This window comes from Podarcis raffonei, chromosome 11 (assembly GCF_027172205.1).
Source record: "Podarcis raffonei isolate rPodRaf1 chromosome 11, rPodRaf1.pri, whole genome shotgun sequence".
Lineage (NCBI taxonomy): Eukaryota > Metazoa > Chordata > Lepidosauria > Squamata > Lacertidae > Podarcis > Podarcis raffonei.
In genome coordinates, this window is record NC_070612.1 from 50,131,904 (window position 1) to 50,149,088 (window position 17,185).

The 17,185-nt window shown below is 44.9% G+C and overlaps 1 protein-coding gene across 2 annotated transcripts in view; it reads left to right on the top strand.

Annotated features, from left to right (window-relative positions):
- Nucleotides 1-416: 416 nt before the first annotated feature.
- ADAMTS19 (ADAM metallopeptidase with thrombospondin type 1 motif 19) overlaps nt 417-17,185 on the top strand; it is a 126,960-nt gene continuing 110,191 nt past the window's right edge. For both annotated transcript variants that reach the window (XM_053407709.1, XM_053407710.1), the window contains exons 1-2: nt 417-704; nt 5,429-6,030. In XM_053407709.1, the coding sequence (XP_053263684.1) occupies nt 620-704; nt 5,429-6,030 (687 nt within the window). In that variant the 5' untranslated portion in view covers nt 417-619. The remainder of the gene's footprint in view (nt 705-5,428; nt 6,031-17,185) is intronic.

Consider the following 17,185-nt stretch of genomic DNA (forward strand, 5'->3'; position numbering starts at 1 on the left):
GCGGGCCGCGAACGCACGTGCGCGAAAGGGGCGGGGCCGGCCAGAGCGGCATGCAAATCGGAGCGCCGCCCGTAGCCAATCGGCGGCAGGCGAGCGCCCGGAGTTCGGGGGAGCCCGCGCGTCCGCTTTCAGTCCTCCGCCCCCTTGCCACCCAGGGAGAGCTCTCTCCGCGGCTCGCCGGCGGTGCGGATCGGGCCGGGGGTGGGCGGGCGCGCGCGGGACCGGGCGCGCGCGTGTGCATGTGCGGTGACACCACTTCTCCGCTTCTGCCGCTGCCGCTCGGGCGCCTTTTCTGCTTTGCCGCCTTTCTGCAAAGCAGGTCACCCCCAGCGCCTCCTCCTGGGAACCGGAGCGCGCTGCTGCTGCTGCTGCTGCTGCTGCTGCTGATCCTCCGCTTCAACCGCCGCGGAGCTGCTGCTGCTAAGCCCACTCTCTCTCTCATTTTCCCCTCCGGCAAACCGGAGGGAGAGGCGGCTTGGCAAGCTCCACGTCGGGGCGCGAAGAAGCCCTCGGAGGCGATCGGCGGCCAAGCGCTCTCCAAAAACGAAACACCAAACCAAAAGAAAAACACCCGCCACCGGGAGACGAGGGAGGTGATCCGGCCACTTCTCCTCCGTGGATGGAGGAGAGACGAGGGATGCGACTGAGCCGTCTTTGTTGCCTCTTTTATCAGCTGTGCTTCCTGTCAAATGGGATCGCTGCAGGTAATTTCAGCCTTTTCTCTCTCTCTCTCTCCTAGGGTTGCCATGTTTCAAAAAGTTTAAAAACAAAACAGGACTCCCCGAAAGTCGTGGAGCTTTTTTAAAGGAAGACCCCAAAATATTGAGCCAAAAATATGTGACTTGCCTAAGATCCAGGACAAAGCCCCGCATTTCGGAAATCACCCCCCCCCCCAACGTAATTTCTGCCTTTGCAATCCCGGTAGCGTCCGGGGAAATACGAACATATGCCAGACCTACTCTCTCCTCCCCCCACAGCCCGGCACGCCTTCTCAATTTTCTTCTTTTTGAATCTTGTCCGTTTAATAAACGGACACACTTATTCTTCCCAGAGGTGTCCAGATGCTGGATGTTTTACCGGTCTGGGCAGGGAAAGGGGCAGGGAGCGGTGGGGCACGAAGTGGGTTTGTGGATAGATTTGTCAGCTCTGCTAGATGAAAGATCTGGATTTGAGGATCCTGGGCCAGCGCAAACTTCTGCACAGGAAGATTCTCGTGTTGCACCAATATCTCTGCGAGTTATCGGGCTTCAGGTTGGCTGGAATGCCTTGGCCCATCACCTCACCGAATGCACAGCGCCAGGCGTGGATGTGAGGAACACAGCACTCTGCACATGTTCAGAGTCAGACAGCTCTCCAGTCAGCCGTGCAAACGCTTTATAATTGTTGGCAGTATAAGATTGAAAGTTAAGCCGCCACTCAAATTAAGCGCTTCTTTTACTAGCCATTATAAAACAGGAGGGAATTCATTCTCTGCTTTCCTTGCAATGATGCACTCTCTGATACACACCCTAAGACAATATCTTGGTTTGGCATAGTTTACGAGAATGTGTCCTCCTACAAACGTTTCTTCAAAATGTGTCTTATATAACATTCAGACTGTGAGCTTTCATTTCCTAGGAGTGATCTCTTGTGTTCTCATTACCTATAAGGAGATCTGTGAAGTTTAGGTCTTTAGACACTGTGCTGTAAAAGAACACATTAAAAAGTAGAAACGATATATATGTTCGTGGTTTATACCATATGCTGTATTTTCACGCAGTGCATGCAACATACTTTGCAAATGCAACTGGCCAAGTTAATTCCTATCTCTTCCTCAGTCCCAAAGCCTCCTTACCTCTCTCTGGGTTCAAAAGGCAGAACACATATTCCCCTGAGACAAGAGCTCTCTTAATTTTCTTTCTCTCATATGGATCACGTCCAAGCATTAAGGGTCAACATTTAATAAATTGAATTACTTCTGTAGCCTTGTTTCCTTTGATGAGCAAGACTAGGTAGTCAATTGCAAGGAAACTCTGTTTCTCTGTACAGTACATTGCCTGCTTCACCAAAGCTAACTGCAGAGTGCTTCGCAGCTATTTCCTGTGCAGCGAGGTCTGTTGTTTTGTAAGGCTTTTCCACGAGTAGAAGAATATGCCAGATAGTACTTTCCTTATTGTGTGTAAAAAAAAGCCATATTGCAGAGGAGCCAGGGGGACGTGTTATACGATGGGACGGGACTGCTGAGCATTGAATCTGGCTTGTTCTTGTATAGTAATTTTGCTGTACTCTGGACATCTAGAATACGGCACATGCCACCATGTGAAACGCTAGAAGACTTGACGAATGGCATTCTGCACCTCTTTGTACGGTGTCCTGTTTGTATTTTGTTTTTGTAAGATGTGAATAATAACCATGTAATAACCAACACCTGAAATGCCATAGTGTCCAAAGTGATGGAGGGGGGCTGTGGAATACATGCAGAAGTTTCCCAGTTCAACCCCTGACATCTTCAGGTAGGGCTGAGAGAGGCTCCGCGTATGAAACTCTGGAGAGCAGCTGTGCTGAGCAAAATGGGCCAATGGTCTAGACTCAGCATATGGCAGGTTTCTATGTTCATAGGGATTCCCAGTGTCATTCTTATGATATAATGGTTAGTATTATAAGCGGGGCCAGCGACAAAATGTCTCTTGAGACCGACGGATGCCAACAACAACAATACCCGCAACAAAATGTTGTGATATACAGTCATACCTTGGATCTCGAACACCTTGGTTCCCGAACAAATTGACTCCCAAATGACTGAAACCTGGAAGTGAATGTTCCGATTTTCGAACGATTTTTGGAAGCCAAACATCCGATGGGGCTTCCTCAGCTTCCGATTGGCTGCAGGAGCTTCCTTCAGCCAATCAGAAGCTGCGCTTTGGTTTTTGAACGTTTTGGAAGTCGAATGGACTTCTGGAACAGATTCCATTCGACTTCTAAGGTACAACTGTATCTCCAGCCCACTGGGATCCATCCCTGGGAAATAAGTTTTTCCTCTCCCTTCAACCACAGTCTCTGTCCCACTTCCAGTTCCAGTTTTTCCTCCAACAGTAGAAAAGCCCTGGAAACTGCAGCTCCTTCGGAAGGTTTTTCTCTTTCCTTCCTTTTTTTTTAGAAAGAACTTTTTTTTAATTGACATTTTCTTTTAAGCTACAAATGTATATACTCCTGCACATCTCCCAGCTATTAAATTACCACCACTTTATTTTCCGGTGGCCCGGTTCCAAACCATACTGATAGCACTTAACCACCCAGGTTCATAATTAGAGGAAATTATTATCATTGTGCTGCAGATGGGGCGATGTGACTGAGAGAAAGTTGCCTGCCTGAAGCCACCTAGTGAGAGAAGCAAAATCAGCCACTACTCCACACCCCCTTGAAATATTAAACAGAACTATTAAAATGGATAATATATCATCCCTATTTAATGCCTTATAATTTAAAAAGAAGCTTTGGGTTATATTTAGTTTAAAAAAGGACGCAGTTTATACTTCGAGAGGAAGTATATTCAACATTGGGCTCTTCTAATCATTCTGTCAGTGCAAGCATTTAACTTGTCTGATGAAATGATCTCCCCTCTCTTCCCCCTGCTTGATCTGGGGGTTCTCAAGACCCCCCCAGATTGGGGGAGGGAAAGGAGGGAAAGTCCAACTGTGCTAGCAGGACCTGTGCTGGCTTCTGCTAGTGCACCTACTTAGTTGAATCTGGTCCTTTATTTTTTAAAACAAGCAACAGTCTTCAACACTGGTATGAATTTAAGCATTTTCACCTTTCTTTAACATAGGTGATATATCATCTAGGATCTTATATAGCCTAGCACACGGAAAGAAAAAACACAGCATTCAAATCCAACTCTATTTGTGTCACTCTGTTGGCCAAGGATGGAGAACCTTTGGTCCTCCAGATGTTGTAACACTCCAGCTTGTTGTACGAATTACCATGCATTTGTAAAAACTTGGTCATCTCGTGTGGCAGCACCTTCACACTTTAAAACTCTCTGCCTGTTGCATTCTGTTTGGTGCTTGCTAAAAACATTATCGTTTAGACAAGCCTAAACAGATGCTTAGAAAGTTGTGAATTTTGACCGGTTGTAGTATTTTAACTTTTTTGTATGTTTTTAACTATTGCTGTAATTTTTCCTTGATTTTATTGTTTTGCTTTTTTGTAAACCACTGTGAGGTTTGTTTGTAAAAACAACAACAACAACAACAACAACAACAACAACAACAACAACAATTTATTTGTACCCTGCCCATCTGACTGGGTTGCCCCAGCCACTCTGGGTGGCTTCCAGCATATATAAACTCCTATCACCCTGGACCATTAAGACCTGTTGACTGGGGTTGATGGGAAGTCCACTTACCTTATTTGGTGGCCGGCGTTGTGGCTGGGTCCCACGTCACCTGGCTGAGGGCTAGAGGCTGGTGCCCTCCCTGCTGTTGCCTCCCCATGCCATCGGCGCTGGGCAGGGCGCCGCTCAAGATGCGGTCCTCGCTAACCATTCAGCACCGACGAGGGGCGTGTCCATGGGGAATTTAAACTCCAGTGTGGCGGGGAGGCCATCCTCTTGCATCCTTCGCATTGGGTAAGCCCTTGTTTAGATGGAGGGAAGGTTGGAGCCTCCTCTTGCCCTTCCCCATTAAGGGTACCCCTTTAAAGGGATCTGGGGGTGTGGATTCTGTCCGATGCCCGGACGTGGGCCAGGGCCATGCCACTACCCCAACGGGGACCCTTTGGGGTGCTCCTTTTTAATGTACATACATCTTAGGGCTCCCCCTGTCGGGTGTTTACCCTTAGTTGGACTCCCAGGAGATGGGCAGTAGTCGGGATATAGTCTGGCTTCACCCAGTGCCTAAGCCAAACCGCTCACATCTATAACCAATAAAGTTGTGGCCTGTTTGAACCCATAAACCAAAATCTGCTTGTTTGTGTGTTTTAGTTATCCACCAGGGGACTGTGGGTCGCGGTGCCTTGGTATGCAATTGGAGACTAACAGAATACAGTGGTACCTTGGGTTAAGTACTTAATTCGTTCCAGAGGTCCGTACTTAACCTGAAACTGTTCTTAACCTGAAGCACCACTTTAGCTAATGGGGCCTCCTGCTGCTGCCGCATCACCGGAGGCCGATTTCTGTTCTCATCCTGAAGCAAAGTGCTTAACCTGAAGCACTATTTCTGGGTTAGCGGAGTCTGTAACCTGAAGCGTATGTAACCTGAAGCGTATGTAACCTGAGGTACCACTGTATGGATAGTTACCTCTTCCCCTCCCCAAGCGTAGTTGAAGCATTGAAATGAAACGGTCACATCTGAAGTCTGGCTCCAATATTGATCTATCATTTGTGGCAACTGTTAAGGTCAGGGACTGGTTCTGGCATTAAACTTCAGCCTATCTTTCCCCCCCTATGCAGGTCTGCAACCTTTGGGAGACTCTGAGGAGTGGGAGATTGTCTACCCGGCACTATGGAGCAGGGGTCAGCAGGAACCCAATGGAGGCAGCGGCGCAGGAGGCAGCTGCAGCACTGATGGAAACTGTGGGAACAGTAGCAGCAATCTTAGTGCTACCTCTGCATCCACTCAGGTGGTGGGCAGCTCTCGCGAGGTCCGCTCAGTATCTTCCTCATCTGACAGGCAGCTGCAGCCGGTTGGGGAGACCTCTGAGGACGAGGTCTCCGAGGACGAATATGAGTCTCAGGAGTTCTATCACTGGTCTCCTCTTCCTCAGGGATTGAACGCTACTTCTCAGCTGCCCCCTCCCTCGCCTCTGCCGCCTTCGGAGGACGGGGACGAGGTGCTGCTGAGAATACCAGCTTTTGCTCAGGAGCTCTACCTGCTGCTCAAGAGGGACAGCCGCTTCCTGGCCCCAGGCTTTGCAGTGGAAGAACGACTGATGAGCGAGAGGAGGAGTCTCCCGAACTCTGCCCAGACCCAGACAGAGAGATCGTGTTACTACAGCGGGTCTGTGCTCCATTACCCAGGCTCCTTTGCTTCCTTCAGCACTTGTGGTGGTTTGGTAAGGCTTGTAATTTTAGCATTCTCCCAGTCTTGTATGTTTTTTTGGGTGCTTTCTGTTAAGTTGTGGGTGAACATATGAGACAAGAACAGAACTGAATTGAAGGGTTCAGCCAGCCTGCTTATATAGAGCTCCACTAGAACGTAACAGTAACCATTTTCTGTAACTATCCAATCACTGAACGTCACTTTCAATCCCTTATTTGCATATGTGGACCTGAGTGAAAACTATCTACAGTATCCCCCTGCTGGCCCAGGGTGAGAACTTCAGTACATAACACTTTCTTTCAGCACCTCCTGTATTTTCTTCTTCTTTGGGGAAAAGGTTATTCTTTGTGCTGTCCTTTACACATTGTGGCATTTGTATAGAGCCCCCGGTTGTTTCATGGACTATTGACTTGTACACCACTACTTTATCCTTCCGCTGCCACCAATTTTGTGAGGGCGGAAACCCAGGGTTCCCCAGTGAAGTATTGAGTCTCAGTCAGGTAGAGTTAACAATGAAGATTAAAGTTTATTTCAAACACAAAAAAGTTTTAAAACAACGCTGTCACTCTATACCCTCTCAGTCTTGTCCCTGTCTCTAACTCACTCTGACTCCTCTATCTCCCCCCCTCCAAAAAAAGAACCAACCAAACTTAACTGTCAAAACCTCTGGGCTGAGCCTCAAAGTCAGGTAGGCTCCGCCTTAGGGATTTCTTATTGGTCAACCTATTAACCCTTTCTCTCCCGCAATACAAATGTATCCCCATAGAATGGGCAAATGCCACACACATCCCCATGGTTTTACCTGGCTTGCCAGGTAAGGGTTACCCTGTAACCCATCTGTAGTCAGTGCTTCTCTGGGGGCGAAGTCAAACCGGCGCATTAGCAGCACTGAAGCGGCATCCCCACGGCGCAAGCCTGGGCAGAGTGAATGGAGGTCTTGGGCTGCCCAGGTGACAAGACCAACCTCTTGGCCTTGTTTATGTGGTCCAAAGGAAAGCAGAGCAGTATGTTTGGCACCAGATTGGCGGCAGAAGTTGCCAGAAGGAGACATACAAGATGCCATCCAACTGCCTTAGGGACTCCACTCTGGATTTGTGTAGAGTTTACTCCTTAGCCTTTTCTTCTTCCGAATATATCCCACAAGGCAGCAGCAGAGGTTTAGGATCAGAGTTTTCCTTCTCTTAGAAGGGTGACCCACTCTGCCCCTCATTTTCCTCTATAGCAGCGGTTCTCAGCCAGTGGGTCCCCAGATGTTGTTGGACTACAACTCCCATCACCGCTAGCTAGCAAGGCCAGAGGTTGAGAAAGGCTTCTCTACAGCCTTCTTGACCATTGGACCCTTTAGACTTGTCTGCTCAATCTGCTGGACCCTATCTCTGCATACAGGCAAAGTCTCTAACTCACTTAGAGTTTAAGACCTATCAGCTACCCTCACCTGATTTAGCTGGCCAGCCAAAGATCGTTTCCCAGAGTGTTGCTGTTGTTGCATCCTGATAGCAGGTGAGAGCTGAATGCATGGTCGGGGACCAAAGACAGACAAACTACCCCAGATGGATCACAACATGTCCTCCACAAGAGGTACTACCCCTCCCCTAACACCCCATACACCCCATTGTTGGACTGCAACTCCAACATTGGCCATCAACCTGGAGGGCTAATCGTCTCCTTGCAGCTGTTTTGGATAAGGTGAGTGAAGGAGCACACAAGCCTAAGACTCATGCACATTACACTAAACCAGGTACATGCAAACTCAGCCCTCCAGATGTTTTTGGGACTTCAACTCCCATCATCCCTGACCACTGGACCTGTTAGCTAGGGATGATGGGAGTTGTAGTCCCAAAACACCTGGAGGGCCGAGTTTGCCTGTGCCTGCACTAAACTATGGCTTAGTGTTGTGTTTGAACCAGGGCAGTGAGTGGCCTCAGAGATCTACGGCGCAGTGAATAGGGTGGCTTTTCTCTGATCACATTCATACATAAATTGTTCATTTGTTTAAAATAAGTCTCATTGTAAAACTAACAAGGTGAGTTACAGAATAAAACGGATACAATAAAATAACAATAACATATGCAAACGTATATCCAAAGTCAAGTAGAGCTGGTGCTAAGGATCAGGGCCCAAGAATGTGCTAATATCCTCCATATGATAACACTCATTGTGGATCACCTAATTTTTAATTTGCCTAGGCTAGCAAACAACCACCCCAGTAACAGAGGCTGCTGTAGCAATGTGTAGGAAGGATTTGGGCAGTGTTTACTTTCTTTTTTTCTGAAGCTTTGCAGGAATCTTGGTTTATCGCGAACTCTTGTTAGTTAAACAAACCCATGGTTTGTTAAACGTAACCCATGTTGAAGTTGGCTTGTTTTGTTCGGAGTTTGTGATATGATCCCTGGTCCAAACAACCAGGCTGAGATTTAGGGAGCAAGTGCAGGGAAGAGGAGAGGGGAAGGGAGCTCAAGGCTTTTGCTTCAGCTCATTCCAGCTCAAGCACAGAGTTGTAAACCATGGCTTGGCTTTATGTGCAGGCGAGGCCATTTATGTCTTTGCTTGGGCCCTGCTGGACTTGAAACAGCCTTTGAATCTTTGAATGTATCAACAGTTCCCTGGAGACTGTAGTTAACTACTGGTAGGAGTTTCAGCAGATTTTATCCTGGATTGCACCAGCTAGAAATCGGAATTAGACCCAGCGACAACAGCAATGGTTTCTGCAATGAGCAGAAGTCCCAGGATATTTCAGGGTGGGTGGAGAGAATATGGGCAGCTGGGATGATGTAAAATCCTGGAATGATTTAAAGCAAAGCAATTACTCTTTTCCTTTAGCCTTTTATTAATCTGCATGCCTGAGGAACCATATAGAAGGAGGACAGGGGTGTTGTTGACAGTGGCTCGGAGGCTGAAGAGACTCAATGGCATATCCTGGTTGGCTGGCTGTAACCTGGAACAGCGCTACAGCTATGAAGACATCGTTGGCTTCCATTCCAAAATCTGATTTCAACCAAAGAACATTGAAAATAGCTTGCCAGTATTTTTTTTTTTTTGTGAGGACTAGAGTTAGTTTAGTTTACTGCTGTTAAAACTTGCAGATTTGCCAGGTTTGATAGGATTTTAAAGTGAAATTGGGTGGAAAAGTTGAGGTTTAAGCTGCAGTTCAGTTTGCTTGTTTAGACTCAAAACTGTTGGGTTTGGGGGAAATGGCATTTAACTGATACTGAAAAGAAGTTGCTTAAACTAAAGTGTAACTGCCAGGTTTTAAACATTTGCATGTTGGGTGTCTCAATTTTTCCGGCGTATGGGTACAATGCGGACTATGGATGAATAGTCAAAACTGAATACTTTTTTACTTTTTTTGTAAAGTGTATTGTTACTTGTTATGATACGTGTCAACATACTTACACGTGTTTATATAGTGGGGATCTAGGGAATTTTTGCTATTTATATTTTTCCTTTCCTCTCCCCAAGTCCACCAACAAGGTTTCTCTCTCTCTCTCTCTGTATGTGTGTGTATATATATATATATATATATATATATATATATATATATATATAAAAATATAAATTGGCTGGGCCAAAGGCAGATGGTTCTGTTTGCTTACAACTGCATATTACACTGTGCATCCTATAGGTGCATCATCACATGTTAATAGTCTATAGCTGTTTTAAGCGCTTGATTCTTCTTTGCAAAACAGCACAAGCAGACTCTAATTGTCACTTGGAATATGTTAGGTAGCTTTTTCTACACAATTATCTCTCTCTCTTTTTTTGCTGCTGATGGCATTGTAGGGGAGATTGTCCTGATCTACAGGATGAGTTGCTGCAGTCGTAGCTTGCCTGCCATATGGTGATAGCTGCTGTTTGATCTGAAACATTGATCTCACATTGCTCACTTCTACCCTTTGCCTTTCCCTCCTTTAAACTTCTAAACATTTTCCTGGTAAGGCAAGGGTAGGAATGGGGACATGCAGATCAAGCAGATGTAAGCTACATTTATTTATCTAAAATGTCAGAAAGTACCAGTTTGAGTATACATTTTCTCCAGATATTGTGCATAAAATAGTGTGCAGAAACTGATGGGACTGAAAACTTTGTTTTAAAAAAGAGGTCCCTCTTTATCCTCTGAAATGATCAACATTGACCATGACCAATCTGAGTCAGTCATCTATCTAGAAGTTTATGCTCATTTTTATCTACACATTTTCTTTCTTATTCCCTCCCCAACATCAATGGAAATCCTTCCAAATCTAAGATTAGTTTTCTTTTAAAATTGCAGATTGCTTCATCTTAGAAGAATAAATTATGGCATGGCATTTCCACAAACTTTCATGGTATTTTGAGTTTTTCTAACAAATTACAAGGAGAAAGTTTGTTCATAAGGGCATGAAGCTGATTGGGGATAATCTTTCTCACTGAAAGGCCACAGAGTTCAAAAGGCTTTTCTTTGTTTACCTTAATTTATCGCTTGTTTGAGTTGTGGAGAGATATGTTTAAACAGGCACTATCAGATTTACCATCAGAAGAAATGGTCTAGGTGGGGGGACATCAATGGAAATGTCAAATGGAAACGAAACAGATTTGTTTTATCACATAACTCAGGGGACAGCTCTGAAGGTATGATGTGATGGAGACCTGAACTTCAACTACTGGTTAATATGAATCTAAGAGCTGAATGGATTTAATGCAGGTACAGTGGTACCTTGGGTTACATACGCTTCAGGTTACATATGCTTCAGGTTACAGACTCTGCTAACCCAGAAATATTGCTTCAGGTTAAAAACTTCGCTTCAGGATGAGAACAGAAATCGTGCTCTGGCGGCGCAGCAGCAGCAGGAGGCCCCATTAGCTAAAGTGGTGCTTCAGGTTAATAACAGTTTCAGGTTAAGAACGGACCTCCGGAACAAATTAAGTACTTAACCCGAGGTACCACTGTACTGCCAGCACTACTGACAAATATGCAAATGCAATTGCACCAAGACAATTTCCCACCAACAGCACCAATGTTTATTTCTTTATTATGAGTATATAGTAACAGTATTTAATTGGGGTGGTACAAGAACTGGTCAGAATGTACAGATAATGTGCAAAGGTTTACAACAAAAAGACCAAAGGGAGAGGAGGGGTGGAGGCACAAGACCGGAATAGAGAAAGGATGAAAAAGCCTGGATGAAAATATTGTTTTTTTCCAACTATTTTGCAAACCACATGGAGAGAATGATATATAGAAATGCTTGGTATAATAAAAATCCATTCAGTAGTTTCTAAGAAGAACCCAAAGCTCTATGGAAGAATAGTGGTAAGAGTTCTTGGTTCAATTATGTGTACCTTCAACTAAAAGAATCCGAAGTAACAGGGCTGATAAAGATGTCTGCTTGAGACTTTGGGGAATTTGTTCCGGGTAGATGGACTAGTGATCTTCCTTGTTAGAAAACAGGTCCTTGTGTCTTCATGTGCTCATGGATACAGGAGCATGGAGGTGGTTTAGGAGAAACCTACCAGTGAAACAAGAAAGATCGAGTAAGGGTTTGGAGAGAACTAATAGAGAACTGTTGTCTTTGTCCATGGAGTTTTCTTGGCAGGGATACTGGAGTGGCTTGCCGGTTCCTCCTCCAGGTGGATCACATTTGGTCAAAACTCTCCACTATGACCTGTCTATCTTGGGTGCCCTGCTCAGCATAGTTCATTGAAGCCCCTTTGCCACATCTCTGAGTTATTCAAGCCCCTTTGCCACATCAAGGCAGTGATCCATGAAGGGAATTGATGCTTTTGAATTATGGTGCTGGAGGAGACTCTTGAGAGTCCCATGGACTGCAAGAAGATCAAACTTATCTATTCTGAAGGAAATCAGCCCTGAGTGCTCACTGGAAGGACAGATCGTGAAGCTGAGACTCCAATACTTTGGCCACCTCATGAGAAGAGAAGACTCCCTGGAAAAGACCCTGATGTTGGGAAAGATGGAGGGCACAAGGAGAAGGGAACGACAGAGGACGAGATGGTCAGATAGTGTTCTCGAAGCTAGCAGCATGAGTTTGACCAAACTGCGGGAGGCAGTGGAAGACAGGAGTGGCTGGCGTGCTCTGGTCCATGGGGTCACGAAGAGTCGGACATGACTAAATGACTAAACAACAACAACAATAGAGAACTGAACCTAGACCACTGACTTCTGGCCAGACTCATCTAGTACCTTTCTAGACCTATTAAGCCCACAGAATAAAGAGACAATGGAGTACCTTTGAGTTTCAAATAGGCAACAGTTTAATTGATCCTTTATGGGATCTTCAGTTGTCACACAGCTTACCATAATCAACTCCCTCCTCCTCCTATGGATTCCCTATCAGGTAAAAGAGCTTTCCTTCTTCAACTTCTTTTCTGGGTGAACCTCCAAGTTTGGGACCATTGGATGAACTTTCTCTCGCTCGTGGTCTTCACAAGTGCCAATATGAATCTGTCTACATCACCACCCCACAAGGCCTCATAATAAGGTGAATTCCAGGTGGAAGACCTGCCCTTGTCTCCTCTATCCTCATGGCCTTGACAGGGACAGGTCTGAGGAAGCTTCCCTTCATTTTAGCATGTGACTCAGGGAGCTCATTTTTCTTCTCCAGAACCTTCACTGTACTTGCCAACCTATCCTACACTGACAGCCACCCAGAAGCTAAACTCACGATCAGGTCAGAGTGGTGCTGGTGTAAAACAAAAAAACACAAAACCTTTTTAGCCATTTAGCCAGTTAGGGAAGGAGGTGCCTGTGTTCCTTTGTGCCTGTTGACCAGCTAGATCCACAATATGTGCTGGGTGGACCGGGCAGTTGCTGCGGCCAAAGGAAGGAAAGTAGAGACTTTGAGAAAGGACTGAAGTCTTCAGTAGCATCACTCACCCCTCTTCACCCAACTGCTATGCAGTCAGTCTGGTCCCGAGGACTGGGAGTGGCAGAAATCACCGGCACTCTATTGCTACTGTTGTTCAGCTTCTATGAATAGTTCCTTAAGGAAGGGGAAGCCCTCAAAGGAGTCGTGGTCTGTTTGGTTCAAGACCACAGGGAGTGTAAGGATGTGTTTCTCCTATCATAAGGACCACCTTACTGTAACAGCAAGGTTTTCTGGTTTCCTTTCAAATAATATAGTCCATAATTACTGGCTGCAACCAGACAGCCTTAATCTGCTTCCTGGTAAATCTAACATTGGAGGTCGGAGGACCGTTTCACTCTAATTTTAGGATTAACTGGTGGTGTTTTGGACTGGACTCCTGTAAGCAAGAATAACTCTGTAGGTTTAATACTATGGGCCGATCCACACAAGCATTTAATATGACATTCTCCAAATCACAGCCTTTCCCTCCCTCAATCTGGATTTTCTCATAGCAGGGCTCTGCAGAGTATCCCTGGTTTGAGAAAATCTGGATGTGGACAGCCAAGAAAATGGAGGCGCAGAAAGCTATAAAATATAGCATGGATTAACCCCAAGTGTAACATCTTAGTGGCTGTTATGTTCTTGTAAGCTAGTTCAACAAATGCTGAGTTATCCCCCAACCCCAAGGATGGCTGCATTCCAGATTTATAACATAGCAAGCATAATCATCCCACATTGACTTGTACAGTTTTTATCTGGAAGCTGCACGTTAAGCTAGACTAAAATCCTTTACCCAGTACAGTGCTACCTCTGGATGTGAATGGGATCCGTTCCGGAGCCCCGTTCGCATTCTGAAGCGAACGCAACCCGCGTCTGCGCATGCATGGATCGCGATTTGCTGCTTCCGCGCATGCGCGCGATGTCATTTTGAGTGTCTGCGTATGCACGAACGGCGAAACCAGGAAGTAATGCATTCCGTTACTTCCGGGTCGCCGCAGAGCGCAGCCCGAAAACGCTCAACCCGAAGCTACTTCAACCTGAGGTATGACTGTAAAGGCTATTAAATGGTCCCCATAGAGTTCTGTTATAACCACCACCATCTTCCCTGAAAAGTGGCCACTCTGCTGGTTATACAGTCATACAGTTATAAACTGTACCTGGGCAGGCAGTTTATATCAAGAAGTCCTTTTTTTGCAGCTTCTAGGAATAGATGAGATGAATCAGTGTTGGTGTCCCCAGCACAGCAACAACGTGATAAGGGAGGAAAGACTTCTATATCCTGGTTTCTGCACAAACATTTTGTAGTTCATATCCATAATCTGAAGAAGTCTAGATGGTGAGTCTGGAAAAATTCCACTGACAAATTTGAGAAGATGTTTCGAATCATTAAAGAGGGCAGCCAATTCACTCTCTGAATCATTAAAGTGGGTAGCCAACTCACTAATCGTAACCAGATTATGCCTGAACTGAGGTGGAATAATTGCTTTGCTAAATCTCTGTGAAAATAGCAGTTTGCTTTTTTCTTTTTTCTTTTTGGCTAACTTGATCTCCAAGTAACCAAGATGTTCTACAAAGCATCATTCCTTAATGGATATGGAATGTGAACTATTACATGAAGAACCATTTAACATCTAAAATTAGTTTTTAAAAATCACGCCAGGCTACTTGGAACCCATTCTTTGCTTTGCTGTTTAATTAAATAACATTACAATTCTGCATACACTTACTTGGGAGTAAGCCCCAGTGCACTCAAAAAGACCTACTTCTGAGTATGATACATGGGATTGTACTTGTAAGTACTAAACTAATTCCTTTATTTGAATGCTTTACAGGCTATCCGAAACATTCCCATAAATTGTATTAAAGGTTAGAAATGCCATTTATACATGCACATCCAAGAAGTGACACATGCACTTGTCAGTTCTTCTGACTGTTTCTCTGTTTCGAGGCTCCTATGCATCAAACCATCTTTGAATTTTAGCACTTTAATGCCTATTAAAATACTGTTTAAAAGCAATTTGCACTGGTTTTGAATATTCAGCTGGAAGAAAACCTATTACAGAATAAATAAGTGAAATATCTAATTATATATTCCATATATAACTTAGCTGTCTTGTGAAACAGATGGGGAAGCCTGCCGTTTCTTAAGTTTATAAAAATGCTGGTGGAGAGGAAAGAACTTGAATATTGTTTCCCAAAATAGTTGTGGAGTAATACATACACATATATATATATATATATATATATATATATATATATGAATGATACTGTTTCTCTTTCACAGCCTTGTAAGTTGCAGATGCCACATGCCTTTCATGCTAGTTGACTTAAAAAGTTATTTTTTTGTGGGTACATGCTGTGTATTATACGATGTTTTCCTCGGGTCCACCGGTACAAAAGTCAAAATTCATTTTCTGAATGAGTTTTATATCCAGAAATGTAGACGTGTGCCCCGAGCCAACGCTAAGTGACTTCATTTTTTGAATGTGACTATCTTCCAACAATTGCATGTGCTTATTTAATTACCTCAGCTGCGCTACCTTGGACTCCCACCAGATCTTCAAAGCAGAGCTGGGTCAACTCAGGCCAGCACTAGTTGGATGGGGCACCTCATAGGAGAAGCCAGGTATCGCAGCTGTAGTTACTCAGCAAATGACACTCTTTGAGAACCGTTGCACAGCTTCAGTGGCAGAATGCAAAACTACATGTGCTGCCTACATCTCATATTTAAAACGGCTATTCACCCTTCATTCCACAAGCTTGTCCTTAAGACTGAGAGCAATTGGCTTCTACTTACATTGCCATGATGTAACATGTGCACTGTTTATGAAAAATTGCCAGTCCAGCTGGCTTTCTGAAGGTGAACAGAACGCTGTGACAATCACTGTGAAACAGAAGGGGAACAACCTTTCTTCAGGGCTGTTCACAAGCACATTTGTTTGACAAGCCAATCTTAAGACCATCTATTGATCTGTTCCTATCAATCTGAAGTTGAGATGGCTAGATCTAAATTCCAAAAGGGTTGCAGTACAGTGGTTGGATATACGATATATACGATATCTTTATTGTCATTGTCCCATACAGAACAATGAAATTGAAAATCTACATAAAACATTCAAAAACCCCTAAAAACTCTGAAACCCTGTTTTAAAATACAATATACTATAGAGACTCCTTATGCTGCGTTTAGAACCAGAATTGCATTTGCGTAGAAACTGTTTCTCAGGAGGCTAGTCCTGGCCTTTATAACCCTATACCTTCTTCCAGATGGCAGAAGCTGAAAGAGATAATTTCTGGGGTGCATACTGTCCTGCGCTATCTCTGCAGCTTTCTTATGACACCTGACAGCATAGATTTGATCTAAGGTGGGAAGAGTGCACCCAATTATTCTCTCTGCAGTCTTTACAACCCTGGACAGCATTGAATGGATGTTGGAGGGTATCAGTTTCTTGCCTTTTTAATAAGCATATACAGTGGTACCTCGGGTTACAGATGCTTTGGGTTACAGATGCTTCAGGTTACAGACTCCGCTAACCCAGAAATAGTACCTCGGGTTAAGAAATTTGCTTCAGGATGAGAACAGAAATTGTGCGGTGGTGGGAGCCCCATTAGCTAAAGTGGTTCCTCAGGTTAAGAACAGTTTCAGGTTAAGAACGGACCTCCAGAACAAATTAAGTTCTTAACCTGAGGTACCACTGTACCTTACAAATAATGCTCCCTCGTGCTGCCAGTGAGGCTGAAAGCCCATCGTAGGGCAGTTAAATGGGTTTCAAATGAATTATTTTTGCTTCAGGCGGACCACATCCCATTCATGTGAACGGTGCTGCCTCCCAGGGAGCACCTCTCATGAATGGGCGTGTTTACTTCTGTTAATGCATTTCACTGAGACCTTAGCAAAGATGTCGCAGGGTCAGGAACCTCAGTGATGTGCTGTTTCTCTGTCAGCCCTGCTGGCAAGAGCAAATGGGCTGACAGCTGTAATGGGCTGACATTCTGTTAACATGGAAAGTTTGGCAATACAGTGAACCTCGGTTGTCAAACGTAATCTGTTCGGGAAGACCGTTCGGCTTCCGAAACGTTCGACAACCGAGGCCCAATGGGCGGTTGGCAATTTCAATGGTGGAAATGGAGAAATGCGCCTCAGAAGCCGTTCAAATTCCGAAGCACGTTAAAAAAATGGAAGCATTCACTTCTGGGTTTTCGACGTTTGGGTTCCGAATCATTCGGCTTCTGAGACTCTCGAAAACCAAGGTTCCACTGTATAATGTCTTTGATGTTTTAAAATCAGTTTAAGAGGGTGGCGTTCACCTAAAAAATCCCATCCGCAGA